The 24,350-nt window shown below is 38.8% G+C and overlaps 1 protein-coding gene across 3 annotated transcripts in view; it reads left to right on the top strand.

Annotated features, from left to right (window-relative positions):
* nck1 (NCK adaptor protein 1) overlaps nt 1–17,644 on the top strand; it is a 157,809-nt gene extending 140,165 nt beyond the window's left edge. For all 3 annotated transcript variants that reach the window (XM_033031379.1, XM_033031378.1, XM_033031380.1), the window contains 2 exons: nt 13,943–14,655; nt 15,651–17,644. In XM_033031379.1, the coding sequence (XP_032887270.1) occupies nt 13,943–14,655; nt 15,651–15,845 (908 nt within the window). In that variant the 3' untranslated portion in view covers nt 15,846–17,644. The remainder of the gene's footprint in view (nt 1–13,942; nt 14,656–15,650) is intronic.
* The last annotated feature ends 6,706 nt before the right edge of the window (nt 17,645–24,350 follow it).

Genomic DNA, 24,350 nt, shown 5'->3' with positions numbered 1-24,350 from the left:
TTACTTGTTTCATCAGCAGCCTTGGAATATGTTGTCATTTTAACAACTAACAAAGTAAGTCTTTGTTTCTTCTTCCCCCCCCCCCCCCCACTCCATCCATCCATGAACAGATTATTCCCCATTGTATGTTTGTATCTCCTGGTGGTGTTTATTTGGCTGATTAATGGTTCAATGGTACTTTATTTGTCACATGTACTGAGGTACAGTGAAATTCATTTTTGTATACAATTCAGTACAAGTAACACCATACATAAGCATCTAGATACATCTTAGATAAGCATAATAGATATAGTACAAGTGTATAATAGTAGAAGCACACTGAGACGGTATACAGAGTCACCAGATTTGGCACCATTTTCAAATCCCAGTAGGTGCAGAATTTTTAATCTGACCATTGTACTAGGGGTATTACAAGGTCAAATTTGAGCCGGCAGATCCGCTTCTGTAGCTGACTTTCAAGGCAGACTTTACAGGCCGGTATCTTTCCTTCAAACCCCCCCACCCCAACCTCACCTCGCTTGTAGCTGTGCCCTCTGGCAAAATGGATAATTCAGCAAGCCTCTGAAACCAAGGGTGCGGAAAATCGGTGGTAGACCTATAATAAATCAATCAAAAGTGAAAGACTAACTCTACTAGGCATTAATCCATTTAGCTGTATATAAATAATCCCATGCCACAATATGAACAAATGTCTTCTCCAAACAGTTTTATTCAGCACTGTGTTTGTGGGTTCTTTCACATATTGGTCCGACAGATGTTCCCAGGACAATGTTTGTGACCAGTTCAGAAACAAGTGACCATTTTGCATTTAACATGCTCTATGGATGTGGCAGGTACTATACAAGTGCAAGCTATGATTTTGCTATTTCTCCTAACATTCCCTCATGTTCACTGCTGATTGATAATATTTCAACTGTAATCCTGAAATTGTAAAATATTTTGATAGTCAGCCTAAATCTTGATCCAGAATCTGGAAAGGTGGTGAGTAATGACTAGTCTCCCATGCTTTTTCCTTCCTACTCCCTGTGATGTTCAAAACAAATATAAACTATTTGCGATTCAGTCATATTCTTGGCAGTGTACTCAAGCAACTGTATTTTGTCTCCAGACCTTTTTTAGGCTTCTCTATAGCACAAGTAGCCTTCTGTTGCATGTTAAACGAGCAGACTTTGAAAAACAAATCATCCTGCAATAGTTTCTGTATTAATTAGTGTTTGCTGAAATTTGAGTAAAATGCCATTTCAAGTTTTTTGAAATCCAAAATTGTCATCAGTTCCGCCAATCAACAAAGCTTTTGAACTTTTTAAAGAGAATGAAAACATTTTAAAAAGCACTGTAAAATGATGCCACAAAACTGATTCATTATTCAAGAAGCATGTGAACATAGCAATAGGAGTAAGTAAGAAGCACTGTTTTCAGGCTCCTATAACACTTTCATGATGGCAGGATTGAAATAAGAGTTTGGCTAGGATGGCGTTCGTCTGACCCAAAATTAATAAAAAATAACACTGAATTTTCTAGTGTCATGATAACTATTTCGAAGGCTAGCTTTTTAATTTGATATTCATTTGAGGTAAAATTCCAAGATGCTACAGTGGAATTTGAACTCTGCAAAGGACTATCGTCAGATTTGAATTATCTAGATTAATTGGATCTCAGTAATTTAACCATTATTCTATCATACCTATGTTTGATATCTGTTGATACATATAGTAATAATGCAAATATCAAATAACCAGATATCAAATATTAATTAACATTTTCTTAATATAGCAATCAAATATGTGGAAAATCCCTTGTTTCCAAGACCCATGGTTGAATTAAGTTCTTGCTTTTGCTCCAATTTGGCCTACTTTATCTATTTGTATTGAAATTTCCCCAACAGGAAAGATGTGATTACTGTATCTGCTTTATCAAATTTTATCATTGTAAATGTCAAATTAGATTATCCTTCAATTTCCTAGATTGAGGTCAATACAACACAAGTCTCATTATTTTACTCCCTATGCTCAAGTTATTTTGTTTTGTTTTGCTTTGAATCAAGAGATATGGAGAAAGCAGAATAGGGTACTGATTTAGGATCATATTGAATGGCGATGCTGGCTCAAAGAGCCAAATGGCCTACTCCTGCACCTATTTTCTATGTTTTCACCATGGTCAAGATATTTTTCCCGAGTTATAGTGCAAAATCTCGTAGGTATTGGCATTAGCTTTCTGTAGCCACCCAAACAATTCTCATTAAATGTTTTTGCAATAATGGATTAAAAACGAGACTCATTTATAAATAACAAGTGGTGTACAGAATATTTTAGTGTTGGATGCTTGCAATAATTCCATTGATAAAGCAGCTTTTAACGCACCACTTCTTGTCAATCATGGAAATGGAGTATAATGTCTGGTGGCATTTGGGCAGGTGACCAAAAACGTGGTCATTTTGTTTTAAGTTGCAATTGATGCAGAAAATGCTGGAAATTTATTGTAGGCAAGTTGTGTAATGAAACATAATTAACGCTTTTCATCAGAACTGGAAACTGATGCAAAAGATTTAAATCAAGAGTTGGAAATTTGAAAAGGTGAAGTGGAGGGAAGATTTGTGAGGATGGAATGCAGAAGTAGATAGTACAAGCAAGTGATAAAGGACAAATGGCAATAATACAATTTATCAGTTGTACTAGGTAATCTGCATACAATCGTACAAGCTGAAGTACATAGTACGAGCTATTTTAAAAAGTCCACAGTAATTCATTACTAAGTAGGTTTGTGACGTTGTTAGGGTTGTTCAAGAGCTTGATGATTGATGAGGGGGAAAAAAACAATTCTTGAACCTGGAGGTAACGGTCCTGCAACACCTCCCAAATGGTCGCAGCGAGATGAGAGCGTGGGGATGGTGCTGTGTGGTTCTTTGAAATTATCTGCCTAATATCAAGTAAATCAGGTAAAGGTGTTGAAGGGCTTACTTCATGATTGCATTGATGTGGTATCATTGACAAATTTAAACTGGCATTGGAGCTGAGCCTGGCTCCAGTCTTGGCCCCTGTGTAGATGGTCAGTGAGGAGGAAATGCTGTTGCCATTTTGAACTAATTGAAGCCTGTCAATGAGGTACAGGCTCTAGTTGCATAAGGAAGAGACTGGAGGATCCGATGGCATTCCTCAAGTTTCCATTGAGATTCATTAGAGTAGCAATGTTACAAAATTTTGAGATTTAAAAAATCAAGTCTGTAATTTATCCCATCAGATAAAGCATAAAAAGAAGTTTAATTTGACACCTAATTCACTTTCATATCTCAAGTATTTAAAAAGTTATGGCCATTTTCATACTGGGAAATGAGCATCTTGTTCCCTATTGATTTTCTATGGACATAACAAAAAAGCTGTGATCGTGAACAGTCAAAAGCCCATAACTTTCTTAAAAATTAAGAGAACTGAATGAAATTTTCAGTTATCGTAGATTGAACCATTCTGAAACAAATATAAAATAATCTTTCTTGGATGACCTGAAATTAAAGCATATAATTAGTTAGTTACCCAAGTGTAGCTAATTTCAAACTTCAATTACTAGATCTAAACATCTATCCATTTCTTAATAAATGATTAACATTTTTAAATAGCCTAAGTGTCCAAATAATATTCATAAATAATTCACAATAAAACATGATTTTTAAATCTCATTTACATTAATTATAGGCCAAATGGAAGGAATTTAGTGTTCAATTGCTGTAAATTAAAGTCCATTTTAAATCAGCTTTCTAGTGGGAACCTGTGAACGCGCTGGTTTAGAACGTTCACGTTGCGGTAGATTTGTGCCTCAAATGCCCAGAAAAATACTGCGGGATATAATGGGCCCAAAATGAGCTACTCGCAATATTAAACTTTGTATAAAGGGATCTTAAGAAGCCCTTTTTAATGTAAATATAAGCAGCATACCTTCTGTTATTTGCTCTATGCGACCCTGACAGCTGCCGGTGGTCGCGGGTTTAGAGATTGTTTTTTAAACTACTATAACTATTATACGAGGCCTTTAAAACTAATAATAGCTTTTGCGACGGGGTCTTCCAGCGATTTTTCGTTAATAATTAACTAGGCTGAACATCTTCGATTTGAACAGCCTAGAGAAAATCGCGCACACCCGCAGCGACAGATTTTCAGCGACGCTTCAGGTAGGCTTTGCAACATACCTAATTAGAGCAGCACGTGAAGTCAAAGAGAATTATTAAGGATATTAAAGCTTACTGAAGAACATGTTCGCAGAACAAAAGTAGACATTTCACAATGCAGTTGCCAAGCCGTTGTCTCCTCACTATAAAGAAGACTGCACTGTGAGCATCATGTACGTCAAATAGTAATACAAGTTTATATTTTTAATCTGGACAAAGTTATTTTGGGATTCTGGTGAGTGGGAAAAGATGAACTCAAAGGGGTTGGACAGGTTAGATGCAGGAAGATTGCTCCCGATGTTGGGGAAGTCCAGGACAAGGGGTCACAGCTTAAGGATAAGGGGGAAATCCTTTAAAACCGAGATGAGAAGAACTTTTTTCACACAGAGAGTGGTGAATCTCTGGAACTCCCTGCCACAGAGGGTAGTCGAGGCCAGTTCATTGGCTATATTTAAGAGGGAGTTAGATGTGGCCCTTGTGGCTAAGGGGATCAGAGGGTATGGAGAGAAGGCAGGTACGGGATACTGAGTTGGATGATCAGCCATGATCATATTGAATGGCGGTGCAGGCTCGAAGGGCCGAATGGCCTACTCCTGCACCTAATTTCTATGTTTCTATGTTTCTATGTATTGCACCTCCTACACTAACATGGTTAGGTATTTTGCGATTGGAGACTGAGTGTGCACAATGGTAATGCAGAAATATTTTGCAATACTAAGAGTTAGATCAGTTTGGTTGTAACATTTGGAGCTGTGGAACTCTGTTGCAGTTCTGGGTCGGTGGGAACATGGAGAAAAGGCGTAAAAGCAAGTCCATTGTGTCGAGCTGAAAAGTGGAAATAAAGCATTGAAAGTGCTATGATGTGGATGAGAACAATGTATTTAAATGGAGGAACTGGAGTAGCCACATGGGAATACAACTCGAGCAGAATAAACACAATTGCAAAATGGAAACATGTATTAGAGAGGAAAATAGAAAACAAGGTGAGCAAGACAAAGATAAAATCTCATTAGAGGGATAATCAGATATTAAATCTGTCTTAAATCTGGAATTTCAGAGTAGGAATCCTGGAACTTGGGACTGATTGAAAACCAAGTTAACTAAGTATTGTCCTTGTGGTCAACTCCAATTCACTAAAGGCCTGATAAAAATGAATTAACTGAAGTTCGAACCTGACACAACCATCAACATCCACTATGTTTCTGGTAATCTAATACTCCTATAAGGATCCAGCTGTTGACAAAATGCTGTCAAAGATTATCATGTGATGCAAATAACCTGCCAAACCTAGTCGGTGAATTATCAAACCATTATGGAATCAGGAGCTCCATGCCTCCAGTTTAATGTACATGTGGCAGCTGAGGTTACTTGTGCCTGAATGATGGCTAATGTCACAGCATTGCAGATCTCCATCGTACTTTCTCCTACTAAATTATGGGAGTCGTTAAAAGTACATCCAAATCCTGCTTTGATCATGTGACCTATTTCTAACTTGTATACGTGTGCCTTAATCTGATGCTTACCAGACTTTGGAACATTTTTAGTTTGTAACGTATTTGCATCTTCCTTTGGCCTGCTTGCTCACTGATTGACAGGCTTCTGACAGCTGCAAAGCAAACTTGAAGTTTGGCAAAAATACAAATTGGTTTACATTGTTTGTTGAAGCCCCCAGCACATCCTCTGCCTATTACCATATCAGCCTGCTTGTCAATGCACTGTTTTCTTTCTTGTTTATAACATTTTGAGATTTAACATTGTGTCAGAATTTATACTCTTGTCAAGACCTTCCTGAAGGTGTGTTGCGGTATCCCAGGTTTGGTTTAACGAGGACTTTAAAACACCTCTTCCATGTGCTATTGTAAACCTCTAATCATTGGTGCACAACTTCCAGGGACTCTAACTTCTGGTCAGATTGCTACCAGACAACAAGCCAATAATCATTTAAAATGCATGGAAATATGATATGGTTTTGTGTAATTGACTTGAAATAATCTTTACCTATTAAAATATGTATCAACCTGGTCTTACACCCAAACTAATACTCGAAAGTGATTTTAAAAATGTATTAATTTCCTCCAATTCCATCTCATTGGGGGCTCTGGGGTGAGTTTGATTGAGCCTCATGAATTGGATGTCGTGCACCAATGCTCTGGAGACAGTCCACCTGCACAAAATAATTGCAGACGTAATTTGAATTGCAATATTTCCACTCTAAATATTGCTAACAATGCTTTGATTTGATTTCAGTGAATGATCGAAACTCATGACAGTTCAGGTAAGTTGTACCAAGTAATACTGAAACAATGATAGCACTGTCTTAACAATTTGAGTTCATTTGGTTTCAAAATTCAGCAAAGTACTTTGGAGCTTCATAATTAATCCAATTTTTAGTTGAAAAGTCCAGGGTGTTTTATTTTTATTGATTTGCAACTTGGTTATGCAGAAGTAGAAATGAGAATGGCCTATTGTCTAAAGATAACTTTAATGCATTGCTACAACTGTAGTTTATTTGAATCAGGAATTTGTGCATGTTTGTGGGAAAATGTGCTTTCCTTAAGAAAAACTGGTCCAGAATTCCAGTTTTTATTTAATGGTTCCATTTTCTTTGACTCAAAATTGAAGATTGTCTTGAGCCCCTGGAGGTACTGTATTTTGGTGGGTGGGGGTTATGGGGCCAGTTAAGGAGCAACTTGGTTTCTGAGTGAAGTCAAGAAGCATTGGCAGTCATGTGGCAAAGATTTACAGTAAAACTTCATGGTAGACCACACCAAGGGGACATTTACATGTCATAATCTGTAATTCAAGATTGCACAAAGTTCACCATTTTGCCACCCAGTACAACCTTCACGTTGGTGGGTGTAATTCTGGTAGTGAGTGCTTTCCTGTATACTCTACAGTACTCTGATCTCATTGCGAGCAACTACTTGCAAGCATGTTACTATCCTCTAATCTGGAATTTCAGAGTAGGAATCCTGGAACTTGGGACTGATTGAAAACCAAGTTACCAGATACTGATTTACCTCCATTGCTATCAATAGACAATAGGTGCAGGAGTAGGCTATTTGGCCCTTCAAGCCAGCACCGCCATTCAATGTGATCATGGCTGATCATCCCCAATCAGTACCCCGTCCCTGGCTTCTCCCCATATCCCCTGACTCCGCTTTCTTCAAGAGCCCTATCTAGCTCTCTCTTGAAAGTATCCAGAGAACCGGCCTCCACAGCCCTTTGAGGCAGAGAATTCCACAGACTCACCACTCTCTGTGTGAAAAAGTGTTTCCTCATCTACGTTCTAATTGGCTTATCCCTTATTCTTAAACTGTGGCCCCTTGTTCTGGACTCCCCCAACATCGGGAACATGTTTCCTGCCTCTCGCGTGTCCAAACCGTTAATAATCATATGTTTCAATAAGATCCCATCTCATCATTCTAAATTCCAGAGTACACAAGCCCAGCCGCTCCATTCTCTCAGCATATGACAGTCCCGCCATCCCGGGAATTAATCTTGTGAACCTACTCCCTCAATAGCAAGAATGTCCTTCCTCAAATTTGGAGACCAAAACTGCCCACAATACTCCAGGCGTGGTCTCACCAGGGCCCTGTACAACTGCAGAAGGACCTCTTTGCTTCTATATTCAACTCCTCTTGCTATGAAGGCCAACATGCCATTCGCTTTCTTCACTGCCTGCTGTACCTGCATGATTACTTTCATTGACTGATGAACAAGGACCCCCAGATCCTTGTCAATGCCAATACCTTGAGCTAATGATATCTTCATAATGTATAGAGCTGCTATTGCAATGAAAGATCACCGCAGACAGTGAGTGACCATACCTGGATTGCACCTTTGTAAATGTTTCAGGGGATATTTCTGGACTATCTGCCTATTAATATTATGCTTCAGTAATTGGCCATGTGATTAATTTGTCATGGCACCATTGCGTGATAATGGCACCAACTGAACGAATATTTGTGCGTTCTGCAGTGATAGCGTATACTATTATCTGCAGCTTCGGGTAGGATTCGTTCTTCAGCGATAATGTGATTGTTTTCCTGACCAGTAATAATGTTCAATTTCTAAGCATCAATGTGGAAAGAACGGTTTTAGGCCATTATTATCTGGCAGGATTTTTCTACAGTGCACACTGCTAACATAGCATTCACAGTCTCCAGTCGAAAGAAATCACATTTCTATGTATTTTTGTCGTAGTTATGTCTCATTGATATAAATCCTGCTTTGTTTCTGGTGTCAACGTTTTGCTTCAGAGAATAAAATGTGCAGGATGAGTCAGTAGCCATTGCCTCACCAGCAGTTATGCTGAGTGCACTGGTTGTGGCAAGAAATTTAAATGTTTCATCTCTCATCAATGACACTATGTTCTTTTTAACACCACCTGCCTTTAGCCATCTGTCCATTTTATGCCATCAAGTCCCGACATATATAGTTATAATATGACGCATTCAACTGAAAGAAATCTTGACTCATTTCTGTGCCAAACTAGATAGTTGCTGGGCAACTGAAGCCAAACTTCCAGTGTACTGTGAATGGAGATGAAAGTTCCCTGTAACCTTGGTACACTGGTTCGGATTGGTACATATTGAAGTAAATTTAACTACAGAACTTGATATAATTTATACTCCCATGGGTTGAAAGCTGAGTATTTATTAGCATGTATTAAACAATGTATTGAACAAATAAAATCTACTGCAGTGGTTACTGTGCTTCGACACATGAAAGATCATGCATGTCCCATCGGGAGAGGGTTGGATGGGTGTAGCACTCGTTGACATAGTTGTGGAGACATTTGCTTCCTGCCACTTTTACATTGGAAACTGAGTTCAGAGTTTTTTGCAATGATTTTTCATGTCAAAACTGGTGGTAATTGCAATACATCAAAATTGAGAGGTTTCATTTTTAGGGCACACCTTTAAAAATAAGAAATGTTAAAAATGTTTGGATTGGGCAACTAACCCCAAATGTCCATGTTCGTTGATTTATATAAGTAACCAATTCAGATGTTAAATTTAATGTCGTTGTGTGTCTTGTTGCTTTTTTCGTATGGTAATTCACATATCACTGCACCTTAATTGGTCCATGTGACAATAAAAGACCTTTGAAACCTTTGTTGACATGTTTTCTGCACCGATCGCTAATACTGCATATTCCATGGCTATTCAAGGATCTGTGTGGGGGAAAGAAAAATCCAATCTTCCAAATATTACTTCCAAATGCCTTTATTCTGGATCATGCAGCAAATGGGAAGCCTTTATTTATTGCTGTAATCTTTAACATTAAATACCTCCTTCTGTTCATCTTGCATATATTATGCTATCAAAAACAGCCTGAGTTTTTCAAGTCTTACATTTTTATGCCAAGTGATTTCCTGGTGAACTTGTATTAATATTTTTGAGAATGTTAACTGTTCAACCAAATCCTCATCACAGTCCAAACACTGTTTTCCAATAGGAAATGCTCTTATCCATGTTCATGAATGCATGTCTTCTAAACATATATGTTCTGCATAGAAATAGTACACACATATATAAAATCATCCTCCATTTGTCTTGATATCTTCAATAATTTTGACAATTTATTCTTATTCCTTGATTGCTGATATGTATGATCAGTCGGAATAAAGGTAACTTGTCGCCTTTAATGTGCAGTTTTAAATTTAACTTGCTGTCGGTTGTGTGCCATGCATTCATATCTGGTTATTATCATGCATGTTAAGTTTTTAATAGTCACTGCAGCTGAGGTAATTCCCAGGAAGCAGGAGCATGCTAAAAACAATGTTTATTTGTGAGGCCTGTGTTTCCACTGTACAGAAGATAGGTTTGTTGCACAGTGGTGCGGCGGTAGAGTTGCTGCCTTGCAGCGCCAAAGTCCCGGGTTCGATCCTGACTACGGGTGCTGTCTGTAGTGAGTTTATATATTCTCCCCGTGACCATGTAGGTTTTCTCAGAGATCTTCAGTTTCCTCCCACACTCCAAAGATGTACAGGTTTTTAGGTTAATTGGCTTGCCAATATATGTAAAATTGCCCCTCGCGTGTGTAGGATACCATCAGTGTACAGAGGTTGCTGGTTGATGCGGACTCTGGCCGAAGAGCCTGTTTCTGCGCTGTATCTCTAAACTAAACTAAACAAATATCCAATTATTCCATAGTATTCTATATCAAAATTGTATAGTGCTCTAAAAAGAAGCATTGGAATGAGCTAATGTCTGCATGGCCTTTGATAACTAAATGGGAAGATGTGTGGTCAGGCTCCATGCGTGTGACTTTATTGGAATTTCTGTGTACAAAATGAGCAACCATTACATGTTTTATGTAGTTAGGACTCATTGTTTACAGTATGCTATATTTCTCTATGTTGATATATTGACTTCTGGCGAAGTTCTGGGATCTGCAGGCTCAAGCACTGATCCAGGCTCCAAGTTCATCAGCAAAATACTACTTGCAAGGAAATAAGCACACTTCAGCCAATCAACATCACCATATTCCTTCACCTCTCCTTGCCTGTTTTTCCTTGGAGACTTACTGGTCCTAACCTCTATCTTCCCCTCACTCCTTCCAATTTCTGACCACCTACTCTGGTTACCCTACCCTACCTCTCTAGTTTAAACCCTCCTGCAACTGATTTTAATTACAGTATTTGGATTTACCTTTTTGGAGGCACTTTCAATGCCTTCATATTGCCGTGACCATAATTGTCAGTGAGAATCGGTAATCAAATCACTTTACATATGTGCAAGGGACAGTTATTCAATGCAAAATTGGGTTGAATTTACTTGATATTCTCAAACTTATCGAGAAGTTCAACCAAGGGAAAACAAATGTACATGTGACATTTTATTGTTCAAATGGCTTGCAACTTGGGTCCTGTTCGCTTTTGTGTTACATTTGTGCCCTGTTACTGCTTGATTTCAGATTTGAAGGAAATAAAATGGTATTTCTGCCTTTATTTTGAGTGTCTCTAAGCAAAGGACATCATTCCAAATTAAATGTCCAAACAGAACATACAGCTTGAACTTGCATCTATCAAAGCTGACCATTTGATATGTAACACCAATCTTTTGCTTGCCTCTGGCTGATATGACTCATTTCGTTGTTAAGAAGGGTGTATCCTCCATTTCAATCATCACCTCTCGATCAACTTTTCCATTGTCGACACTGCAGAAAACAAATGTGCAGATGTTGGTTTCAAAAGTTATCTATGTCGAAATGTGGAATATCTTTGTTATTACTGAAAATATTAAATTTTGTATAAATGAAAAATGTGGTTCCAATGCTATTTCTGAAGCAATAGATAGTGGCTAAAAAGTAGTGATGAACTAGAGTAACTTGGTAATAATTTTAAATGCAGTTCAATTAATGCTGCAAAGTAGCCAAAATAAGATAATTTGCAAGTAGCCCAGTAGATATGCTGGGGTGTTAATATGTAATTAGATGATTCATTGTGAATCATTCTAATGAATAAAAGGCATTATTGTGCCATTCATAATTAGATTGAAGGAAGGATTTTTAATTTTTAATTTCATTCTTATTCTTATGCCACTTCTGTTGGGTCTATGTATTTTTATTTTTTCACTCATGTCCTTTTACATATTGAATTCATGAGGTATTTCATGTTGTATATTTTACATTATTCAAATGTCTTTATTTGCGAGAGTCTTGTTGGTTTCATATTTTTTATTTCATATGTTACAGCCCCGTGTTAAGATAGCAAGAGTAAATTGTGCTTGATCCTTTATTCTCCTTATTTGACCAATTTCCGTCAATTGTGCTGCTCTGTGAGTAATAAAAAAAAATAACTGAAGCAAAGGTTTTGTAGTCTCAACTCACTGGTTCCAACTACCGAAGATTCTGATTCTCCTTTGAGCATTTTTGCACATGTCTGTTAGCCGTTTTATAGGAATGGGTGAGATGCAAAAGGAAGGTTGAAATGTGTGTGCTTTCATTCGTAATGAGAAGCTGCAAAATGAGTTGGTACAAGGCCAATGCACAAAGTACAGATTCCATTCAAATTAAAAGTAGTAGTTTTTATTTTACATTTGTTAATTGTAGATGTAGTGCAAAGCAGATTAAACTAGAAACAGAAGGTGATACTGAAGAAGGGTCTCGACTCGAAACGTCACCTATTCCTTCTCCCCATAGATGCTGCCTCACCCGCTGAGTTTCTCTAGCATTTTTGTCTACCTGTGATACTGGACACGCTGTCTTAATTGGAACGTTAATGCTGGAAGAAGTGGGCAGAATTTCAAATGTTACTCAATTACTGAGTTGTTGGCAACTCTGACAATTTGGACATTAATAAAATGATCACACGCTCTTCACCTAGAAGAGGAAGGACTGAGAATTGTAGCAGGGTCGTTTTTGATCCGGATGAACGCACATACAACTACCACATTGTGAATGTAAATTGACTCTGCCATAAATTAATATGGGACTTGGTTGTGTATGTATTGTTTCTCTTGATAGTGATTAAGTTTATTAAGCTATGCAAAGCAGAATTGGTATTAAATGCACAAAAATAGTGAGGTTAAAAATGGGCACAAATCAGTTAAAATGGCGTTAATGAAGTTTTCATGTTGATAAATGTGTTTTTAAAAATCACCATGCCATAGTAGATTTTTCTGGTTTCATGCCAATAGAAATTTAAATTTGTCCAAGACCAATTTATGTTTAGAGAGAAATAAAGCTAATGTCTGAGCCCCATTTTAGCCATGTCATCAAATTTGGCCAAATTGGTTCCATATATTTTTCCATTTAATGATATTTGCGATATTGCGGTACATGGATATGCTGCTGTCCACATCCTTGAACTTTGCCAATTTGGACAGAGTTTAAGTTTTTCTATTTGGAAACTGTTATAAATGGGGCAGGTTTCAACACTTGTTCATTAGAAGATCTCAGGAACGATGTCAAAATGTGGCCTTGTGCGACCAAGGACAAATATTTCGCATTAACTTGGAGATTTGGTTGTACAAGTAAATTAAAGAAGCAATGATACCTTGACTGGTCAATGTACCTTTTAAGCTTAGAACAGAAATATTTTCCCTCACACCAGTGTCTTTTGAATCGGTCTCCATTTTTCTTATAGTTTTATTTTCCCAGTAGATTGGGTGATCAACAACTGATGAGGCTTATTATGTTGAACTAAAATTTCCTTCACAGCTTGGTTATTTTCAGAGAGATGGCTGGTATGTGTAAGATACTACAATAACCGACAAGGTAGATCATTTAAGGAATTTACAAATGGCAAATAGGAATAGGACAACTGATACCGTCAGCCAACACAGATGTTCCCCGATTTACGATACTTCGACTTACGATATTTCGACTTTACGATCGGCAAACGCTCGGCAATGGCAGCGAGCCGCACGTCACGTCCGGTCACGTGATCGCAACGTATTAAATGCGTTTTCGACTTGCGATATTTTTGATTTACGATGGGTTTATCGGAACGTAGGTCGGGGAGCAGCTGTATTAAAAATAGTGTAATTGGCATTGAAAGTTCTGTGGTAAAGATTTTCTATACAGCTTTTCCTTGGGGGGGGGGGGTGTGGAGAGAGAGAGGAGGATTGGTAGTTTGGTAGTTGACAGTTAGGGTGGTCAGCTGGTCATTTGTACATGGTCCACAAAACGGTCTTCATCAAATATTGTTTCGAATCCCTTCTGTGTTCACACCATAGATGAACAGTCATGGTTGATGTATTACTTGATTTTATTCATTTATGGGTTTGGTTTCTTAACCAGTGCAATAATGCTTTATTCCTTTTTGTTTTAAAGGAATTGGAAAAGTGAAACGGAAACCAAGCATTCGAGACACAGCGTCCAATGCAGATACTGATGGTTATGCTGACAATGGCGAACGCCTCTATGACTTGAATGCTCCTGCTTATGTGAAATTCAACTACACAGCAGAGAGAGATGATGAGCTTTCCTTGGTTAAAGGGACCAAAGTTACCGTCATGGAAAAATGCAGCGATGGATGGTGGAGAGGTGGTTACAATGGACAAAGTGGTTGGTTTCCTTCAAATTATGTTATGGAGGAACCAGAGGGCACTACTGTCGAACCTGTGGGCTCATTAACAGAGAGACTAGCAGTTGTAATCAATGCACACAATGCTAAAGTTCTGCATGTGGTGCAGGCTCTGTATCCATTCAGCTCTTCAAATGAGGAGGAGCTTAATTTCGAGAAGGGCGAGGTGATGGATGTAATTGAAAAACCAGAAAATGATCCAGAATGGTGGAAGTGCAGGAAAGCTGATGGTCAAGTAGGGCTGGTACCGAAGAACTATGTGAATATTGTCCCAACATCACCACCAGTCAACAGTATTGGTCCAACGCCACCTCAATGTGACTACATAGGAGCAGCAACTACTGGCAGGTTTGCCGGTAGCCCCTGGTATTATGGAAAAATTACAAGGCATCAAGGAGAAATGGCTCTGAATGAACGAGGCGTCGATGGAGATTTTATAATTCGAGACAGCGAGTCATCAGTAAGTAATGGATTCGCTATTTTTGAATTCTGACCTTGGTCCAAATTGCAGTGTCCAATAATCCTAATATAGTCTGTGGCATTAATATTCTTTATTTACCATGGATTGTGATATGAAATTGATTACAAAGAGTATCGTTTGGTTCCCAGATTTCTGTATTGTTTGATGAATGGATTTATTGGAATCTTACCATAATACACTAAAATACCAATATGGAAAATGTACTTTGTAATTTAAGCACATTGCAACTTTTCTTTTCCCATTCCCAACTTGGAATATACTGGTAATAGTATTGGGACTCTCTGTTTCCTCTCCGTGAATTGAACCATAACAACAAAATGGTTGCTGTCCATGGTATGGACAATTTGAGCAGGGATATTTAGGTTTGTTTTCCATTAAAGTATGCAATAAACGCAAATTGGAGGAACAGCATCTCAGATTTTGCTTGGGCAGCTTAAAGGGGTATGAATATTGATTTCTCTAACTTCAAGTAACCCATGCATTCCCTCTCTCTCCATCCCTCCCCACCAAGTCGCACCAGCATTTCGTTCTCACCTAGCAAACAGCTAACAGTGGTCTGTTTCCTTTATCAATGTTACTTTTTTGCATATCTTTCATTTATTTGTTCTATATCTCTCTAAATCATCGTCTATATCTCGTTTCCCTTTCCCGCGACTTTCAGTTTGAAGAAAGGTCTCGACCCGAAACGGCATCCATTCTCTCCAGTGACGCTGCCTGTCCCGCTGAGTTACTCCAGCATTTTGTCTATCTTAAGTGAAAATAGGAATTTTTGGACTGTGATATTATGAAAAATTATTTCCTCTCTTGATCTGCATGTAAGAATTTCATTATTCTATCTGGGACATATGACAACTCTTGACTCTCGATTCTCTAATGTGATTGTGCAGTCTGCAGTGTACAGTACAAGATAGGAGCCAATTATCAAAATGAATATTTAAAAGCCTAATCAAGTTTGCTTTTCACTTCTTTCACAGCCCAATGACTTCTCTGTGTCCTTGAAGGCCCAAAATAAAAATAAGCACTTCAAGGTGCAGTTGAAGCAAGGCCTCTACTGCATTGGACAACGAAAGTTTGACAGCATGGAAGATTTAGTGGAACATTACAAAAAGGCGCCAATTTTCACAAGTGACCTTGGAGATAAATTGTTTTTGGTTAAGCCTTTATCTTAATGGAGAAGGGAAAGAACTTGCAGTTAATTAAAAAAACTAAACAACGGAGGCAAGGAAAATCAACAATTGAGATTTGACGGCAATAATGACCTAAAACAGATCAGCTTTTATATTTTTCAATTTTAACGATTGTCCCAGTTGGATCGTACTGCTGTTTAATTTTCAATAGCTTTTATTGTCTGTAAATTTTTTTGTGCCTTGCTTTAGTAGAATTGCTTCTTGTGAATATACTGCCTACACTTGTCATTTTATCAACGGTTGCTTCCAATTTCTCCAGTGATCTTAAATCTTTTTGTATTCCACCTGCTAAATGGCAGTAAGATGTTTAATTCACATTGCAGACCTTTGATTATTTCTGCGCTTTAGAACTTTGACTAGATTGTAATGTGTTTTGAGATGTGAGCTTTTGTGCGTTGTGCAGTTGGAAAACTCACTTGCCTTTTCTCAATTATTTACAAGTCATATCAATCAGCTGTGGTTTAATTGGGTTGGAATTATTTTAGGTGCAAGCTGCATCAAAATAAATGCTATAAAATGTGGACATACCAGATTTTGCCTTACAATATTTCAAGCCAAAGGCTGGGTATAACTATAATGATTGGTTATAGTTAAATCACACTTTGGTAGGTCCTGCATTGGCGTGTGGCTTCAAACATACCTTTTAAATGTTTAAAATTTCTACGTATCTTCTAGGTTGTTTGCAACAGGACTGCTTTGAATTGTTCTGCCATGGTTGATTGCAGGCTTAATTTCAAAGTTTTCTTTTATAATTCAGGATGCAGGTTTGGGATAGCAAGGATACACAATGTATTGTGCTATTAATTCTGTCATAGTTGTAGGCAATAATTCCTTTTATGAGATATTCCACTGTCACTGATTATAGCAATTTTTTGTTTGTCACAAATGTGTGCATTTGCTTTACTATAGATCCCTGCACCTATAATTGAAAATAGGCCACTATATGTTGTGCATCCTGGTAAATGCAGGTAAACTGTTGTATTGTAAGGAGAGGTGAACACAGGCAATTACTCAGACATGAATAAGATAACACGTAACTTGTGTACTACACAGATCACTTTATAGCATCACTCGAAAAACTGTGTCTGAGTTGTCAGAAATTTGAATGATTATTTATCTTTAATTTATATTTTAAGGTCATCCCATGGTTATCAGATTCATTCAAAGCAGCAATATGTATTTGTACTGTTTTAAGATGTCATTAATGCAGGAAGTTATACCCAAGCATCGAGGAGAAAAATGTTGTAGTTTGTCCTGTGTAAAGTAAAGACCAGAGGTCAGAATCGTGTGGGAAATAGAGATAAAAATAAATGATATAGCAGCATATGCTCACGCTAATTTCTAATCGAATTCAGTGCTTCTCTGATAAAGATAATTCAAGGAAACCCCTAATGAGAGATGTTGGATCATATTTTTATATATTGAATTTTAGTCAACCCAAGGGGTTCTGAGCCCTGGTCCTTTGATGTTCATTAATGTTGTAATCCTGTAGAATAAAAAAGTTGTTAAGTATAAACTGGTGTTTGGGTATATAAACTCAAAACCAATCGCATATTGTTTCTAATCCACTGTTTTTGTATTGAAATTATCATATGCATATATCCCTCTTTAGTGTTGACAATAACTGTAAAGAAAGCATAAGATACTGTGAAGTCAATTTTTTTTTTTTTTTTTGCTGTTTAGTGCAGCAAATATCCTACATGCTTTTAGCAACTTATTTCCAAGTATGATTTGTGTTCGGTTATTATAAAATCCAATAAAGTTTCTAAGTCATCTCCTAATATTATAGATCCTGATGCTTTCTTGAATTTGTATCAAAATTTTGTAAAACGTTGTAGCAAAACCGCCCGGGAATGGCTGTCGTTCCCAGGTCGGCTCCAAAGATGTGCGGGTTTGTTGGTTAAGTGCTTCGGTAAATTGTAAATTGGCCCGAGTGTGTCGGATGGTGCTAGTGTATGGGTTGATTGTTGGTCAGCGCAGACACAGTGGGCCAAAGGACCTGCATTTCCCAGGTCGCTTCTGCGCCTAGTTCAGCTCGACTGCCCCGGGACTGGCTGTAGCGCCCAAGTCGGCTGGCAGGTCTGGCTGTAGCGCCCAGGTCGCCTGCATGCCCTTGGGACTAGCTGCACTTCCCAGGATACGAAAACGAAAACTCGCCCCCCTTCTAGAGCTGCCCACGGCTGGAGCTGGAGCTGCATTGGGACCGGCTGCAGGCTCCGTGCGTGTGGCCCCGCAGCGCGTCCACTTCGGCCAGCATGCCCTTCTGGATCATCGTGGTGATGATGGTGGTGGGGAGCAGCACTGCCCTGCACGTCGCCCGGGCCGCCTTCAGCATCCCCATAGCGCCGGCTCCGTCAGACCGCCCACAAGCTTGCTGCAACACCGGCCAGCCGACAGCCCGACCGACCACTCACGCACCCACCGGAGGCCCGGCACAACTCTCACCACCCACTGGAGGCCCGGCCCGACCGACCGCTCTCACCACACACCGGTGGCCTGGCCCAATTCTCACCACCTACCGACGGCCCGGTCCAGCTCTCACCACCCACCGGAGGCCCGACCGACCGCTCTCACCACCTACCGACGGCCCGACCGACCGCTCTCACCACCTACCGACGGCCCGGTCCAGCTCTCACCACCCACCGGCGACCCGACCCAACTCTCACCACCCACTGGCGACCCGACAACTCGACCGATCCCCCACAGCATTCATCGGCCTACCGACAAGCACGACCAACAGACTGACCGACTGACTGACCGACTGACTGAGCCTAATCCTAACCCTAGCTCTACATTTTTATTTAACAGTTCACATCATAACTTGATAAAGATAAATCAATTGAAAAACAAAATGATCAGCAAGGTGAGCATTACCTTTATTCCTTGGAAACCTTGCTTTTGCTATTGATGTAATTAGGAGGCAGCCATGATCCCAGGGTCCTCGCTGCCTAGCGACCATAAAACTAAGCGCGGGATTGGTCAATTTGCATCCGACCTCAATGTCAAACGTGCATTGATTGGGCAATTACCACTCAGAAAATTTGAGGTGTTTCTCATATTTCTTAAAAATGTGCAGGTTTTGGTCTTGACGAGTTTCAGGTATGATTTATATAATGTTTTTACACTATGTTAAAAATTCAGCTGGTTAGAACGATAAAGCTCCTCGGCCCACGGCCTAAAAGGAAAATGAATAGTTAAATATGGGAATGCAAGGCCTGGCAGTATAGTGGATTAAGACCCAATAGTGAATCAAGACATGAAAAATTGAGGAAAAGTAGAATTGAATGACTGGCTGGATTGTTTATTAAAGGAGCTGCTGCAGGTTTTCTCTGTCAAATGGCATCCTGTGCCAATTTTGTTTGGTATCTGATTAAATGTGTGCAGGTTTGCCAGACTTTCAGTACTGTCATTGTTTGTTGCATGTGACAGGAAACAACTTGTGAACAGAAGCACACAGAACCATGCCTAATATTAGGAAAAAATAAATAACAATCCATGCTTAAATAACAGAGAAGCAATCTTGATCAGTCTTTTCTACACTATTCAATAAAGACCAATGAGATTTGGCTCCACAATGGAAGATAATGACCAGCAAATCCAAGCAATTGCCAGGATTTTAATCACAGGTGTGCTAAACCGGCTATTGAACTGGGTCGTCTGCAGAATTGTGCATATCTACAATTTATTTGAAGCGAGTGATTAAGCAGTAAAAATATTTGGAAATTTCTGATTTCCTTGCTAATAATGTTAACAAAGGAATGTGACTTATTTGCATGTACTCTTATTTCAGAATTCCAGTACCTGCAGTATTACTCTATTTAATCGTGGATTTATTAGAATTCAGTGAGGGGATTTGGTTGTTATTTCATTTACAGTTCCTGAATTTGTTAACATTTTATTAATTTGTATAATTTATAACTTTTTTTAATTACCACATTCTTTATTTTCGCAGCGGTGATTGGATCTGGTATGAATTTGTAATATGTCACCACAGGGCGGCTTTGAAAGTATATGCGGAATTCAATAACAGCAGCAAAACTGTGAAACGTCTTTACTGATAAAGCCTTTGTTCTATCTGTTGACTCACAAAGCAGTATGGCTTATTTATATTTAGGAAAGGTTCTCACTTTAAATAGTAACCTGGGTAATAGTAATATGGTTTTTTTATTGACAGGTGAATTAATGGATTCAATTTTACAGATTCTTGAAATGCTTTATAACCTTCCAGAACAATGGAGAACATTATAGAATGTCCCATCCTCCTGTAATCTATCAATGTAGCCCTCTGATCCTTTATTGGATATTCATCAGGTTTCTCCTTTGAAAACATCCTGGCAATTCATCTCAATTACCTCCAAAGATAGTTTCATATTCTCATCACCCTCTGTGTACAATTAGCATCTGAATTCCCTGTTTTAAGGTGAAAATTGTAACTTGATAACATTTAGGTTTGCTCTTTTCTACACTCGATGTGAGTTCATTAAAACATTTCAATTTTCAAAGGATTACCTTTTCACCTTGTGGTGGTATCATGATTGTAAATCTCTTCTGTGCCATCTCCTATATCTCTATCCTTTCTGGAAATGCTGACTGGAGCTTTTTCCTGCACTCTGTGTAGTCTAACCAAAGCTTGCTGCAAGTTTTCCATAACAAAGGTATTTGTTTAAAATACTTTCCAGTTTAGAATGAAGTAATTTGCTTCATTGCTCTCATTTGGGCCTTGCTGTTCTTTATCACACTTACAATTTGTGCATTGTCCTCGGATCCTCTTGCTCCTGTAATATTCCAATTTCCTGAATAATATATGACATCCTCACCTTTACCTGTGTTGAAACTCATTTGCTAATTGAATTAATTCAGCAAATTTATTGCAAGTAATTTTTTTGCAATTACTGTCACAACTATTCTTGCCATTAGCCATCTCTCTGAATTTTAACATTATCAAATTTATTAACTTACTCCAAATGTTTAAATGTTAATAGATATTATGAACAATGGCAATCCTCGCATTGGTCCTTTGGGGAACGTCGCTTCCTGTTTTGTGCCTTCCAGAATATCCGCCCTTTACCCTGCTTCCTGTTTTTCAGTGACCTCCTTTTAATTGGCCTTCTCCACCTTACTGATTTATCATGTGCTACCATATCAAAGGCCGCATTATCTTTGTCGGCTCACTCTAACCTTTTTGTTTCTTTAGAAATCAAATATTGAAGTTGTGGTTTCAAGATGTTTTTACTGTATTATTCCTTTGTAGGGATTCCATTATGTTTCAACTACTGATGTTTAGTTGACTTGACATCTTATCTCTCTGCTTAAATATAGTCCCCTTGCATTATAATCTGTTCCTTTTTGTAATGCATTACCAAATATATGTGACAGTAACTGCTGTCATTTTGTAGATTACTTTTAAATTTGTGAATGCAGTATGTCTGGCAAGGATTTTGTCCGAGTTTGATTACTCGGTATTTTAACGATGTTTTAAATGTAGTTCTGTCATTTTCTGACATCTTCTCATGTCAAGCTGCATTCACCTCCAGCTCAAAGCTGAAGCAAAAATAATGATATTGTACTCATCCTATTCCTCTTCCACACATTTATTTTGTTTTATCATGACCCTTTTGGAAGTGTTGTATCCATTCTATCCTTATTTTAACTTGGTAGGCCCAAAAAATAGTCTTAATCTCTAATAATTCTTTAATTTATTTTAATTGATCTTGTTGGCTTTCTAACTTTTCTGCTCGTGTCTTGATGTTCTCCCATGTTATGCTTTGCTCTGGTATGCTCCTTAGATGGTCCCTTGGGATCAAAGAGGACTTGCTTCCACTGCAGTCCTGTTGGCTTCAGGTTTACTGGTGAACCTCACGTGGAACCGACAGACCCTGCCACAAATGGAGGAGGTGCCCAAAGGAAGGATGGGTGAGTCCTTTGGAACTTGCTAGCTTCCTCCATGTGGACTTCAAGTCTCCAGTGCCATTCCAAATGCTCATATTTCTTGTGTGCTTTGCTGCAAACAAGTAAGCCACCAGGTCAATCTTGTGTGCACTTATTTCTCAGACTTTCTTCACATACCCATCAACTTCCTGATTCTATTACCACCCCCACACACTCGTATAATTTACAAAGCCAATTAGCCTACCAACCACCATCACTTTGGATTATGAGGGTAAACCAGAGCATGCAGTGGGAAGCCCAAACCGTAACTGCAAGCATATGTAAATTCCACAGGAATTCCACAGGAATTTACATATAGGATTGAACATGCGTCACTTTTTTTTCAATATTTTGACAAATTTGTATTTAATCATCTTTTGTGTTTATAACATTTTTTAATTACTTGCATCAATTTCAATAGCATTTAGAAGATACTGGACTTCTAAAACATTTTAAGGTTCAAGTCCATTATGTCTTGCTTTGTTATCCCAGTACTTAGTGTATGTCACAATTTTTCCCTTGCATATTATTCATGCAACAGATCTGTCTTGCATATTGCAAATTGCATTCTGCTTGAGGAGCTCAGTGAATCAGGGCTCATTTGTGGTGGAAAACGGGCAGACTGTCAGAAACAGTCAGGACCTTTAAGACTGATGCGGAAATATCTGGTAGAGAGATGTGAGGCGTGGATTATTGCAAGAAGTAGCAACTGATGGGAGACTAATTGGTAGATGAATCAAGTGGCAGATAGTAACCAATGCTGGCGTTAAAAAGCGGAGAAGATAAAAGATTGCAGTGTGGAACCTGATGTGAAAGGAAGATGTGGAGTGCAATAATGAACCAGAGGGAGTGATGATGGGTGGAAGGGAATGGGGGTGGGAGCAGAAAATGGAGTACACAGACGTAGGGAGGAGTAGGCACTGAACAGATAGAGCAGGGGAAAGGAATTGGGTGATAGAAGTGGGTGAGTGAAAAGAAAGGTTGCATGGGGTTGAGGGGGGATTGGGTGGTGTGGTGGGAGGTTGCAGTTTAAAATGATGCATTTAAAACATTATTAAAACCGAAAATCTGAGAATTCAGTGTTCATACTATTGAATTGTCGGCTACCCAAGCGAAATATGGGGTGCTGTTTTTCCAATTTGTGTGTGGCTTCACTCTGGCAATGGCGATGAGAAGTGTTAAGCAAAGCAAATTGCTTGGTCTTGCTGACATATTCCTTGCACGTCTGCTTTTCTTTTGTACTGTCTTGCCGAATGTGTAGTGTAATTTAGTATGATATGTTTTTGTGTGTTGTCTGAGTCTCTGCCTGTGTTGCTGCTGCAAGCAATTTTTCATTGTACCTGTACCTACTTGTGTAAATTACAATAAACATGACTTGACCTACCTGCTAACCTTTTTGATTTGGAAGAGAACCAAGGTCCCTTTGTAATTCATTCATCTGCAATCTTTCTCCATTATGAAACACTTTTGCTTTCCATCCCATTAGTTTATGCAGTACTTTTTTATTAATGCTTATGTGTTTCAGCATATCATAGAAACATAGAAGATAGGCCATTCGTCCCTTTGAGCCAGCACCGCCATTCAATATGATCATGGCTGATCATCTAATCAGTACCCCATTCCTGCTTTTTCCCCATATCCCTTGATTCCTTTAGCCCTAAAAGCTAAATCTAACTCTCTCTTGAAAACATCCAGTGAATTGGCCTACACTGCTTTCTGTGGCAGAAAATTCCACATATTCAGAACTCTCTGGGTGAAAAAGTTTTTTGTCATCTCAGTCTTAAATGGCCTGCCCCTTATTCTTAAACTGTCACCCCTGGTTCTGGACATTTTCCAGCATCTAGCCTGTACAATCCTTTCATAATTTTATATGTTTCTATAAGAATAGTCACCTATTCATGTTCTCCAGAGTTGCTGCCTGACCTGCTGAGTTAATGCCCCTGTCACACTTAGGAAACCTGAACGGAAACCTCTGGAGACTTTGCGCCCCACCCAAGGTTTCCGTGCGGTTCCCGGAGGTTTTTGTCAGTCTCCCTAGCTGCTTCCACTACCTGCAACCTCCGGCAACCACCTGCAACCTCCAGGAACCGCACGGAAACCTTGGGTGGGGCGCAAAGTCTCCAGAGGTTTCCCTTCAGGTTTCCTAGTGGGCCAGCACTTTGTGTCCTTTTGAGTTTAAAATTCAAGGTTGAGCAACATGGAAAGCGAATATCCAACACCTCAGTTACAACGAGATGAAGTGCCCTACCGGCCAACAGCCGAAGAATGAAATACTGTCATTTTGTTATATTCTATAAATAGATACCAAATAGTATTCATCTGTAGAGCGAGACAAATTTGTTTACTCTTTTGTTAGTTGGAACTGTGATTAAAATTTGCATTATAATAATTTCACCTCTGATGCATCCAAAGTAAGTTAATCACTTGACATGTTAATGTGCCGGGGAGTCACTCTGAAATTATAAACTGCCAGGAAATTATGTGCTTACAAAAGAAATATCGTATCAGAACACAAACAATACTCTGTAGAAGATCCTTAATATGACACCTGTGGTGATC

This window comes from Amblyraja radiata, chromosome 13 (genome assembly GCF_010909765.2).
Source record: "Amblyraja radiata isolate CabotCenter1 chromosome 13, sAmbRad1.1.pri, whole genome shotgun sequence".
NCBI classification, from domain to species: domain Eukaryota; kingdom Metazoa; phylum Chordata; class Chondrichthyes; order Rajiformes; family Rajidae; genus Amblyraja; species Amblyraja radiata.
This window is presented reverse-complemented; position numbering and strand designations above follow the sequence as displayed.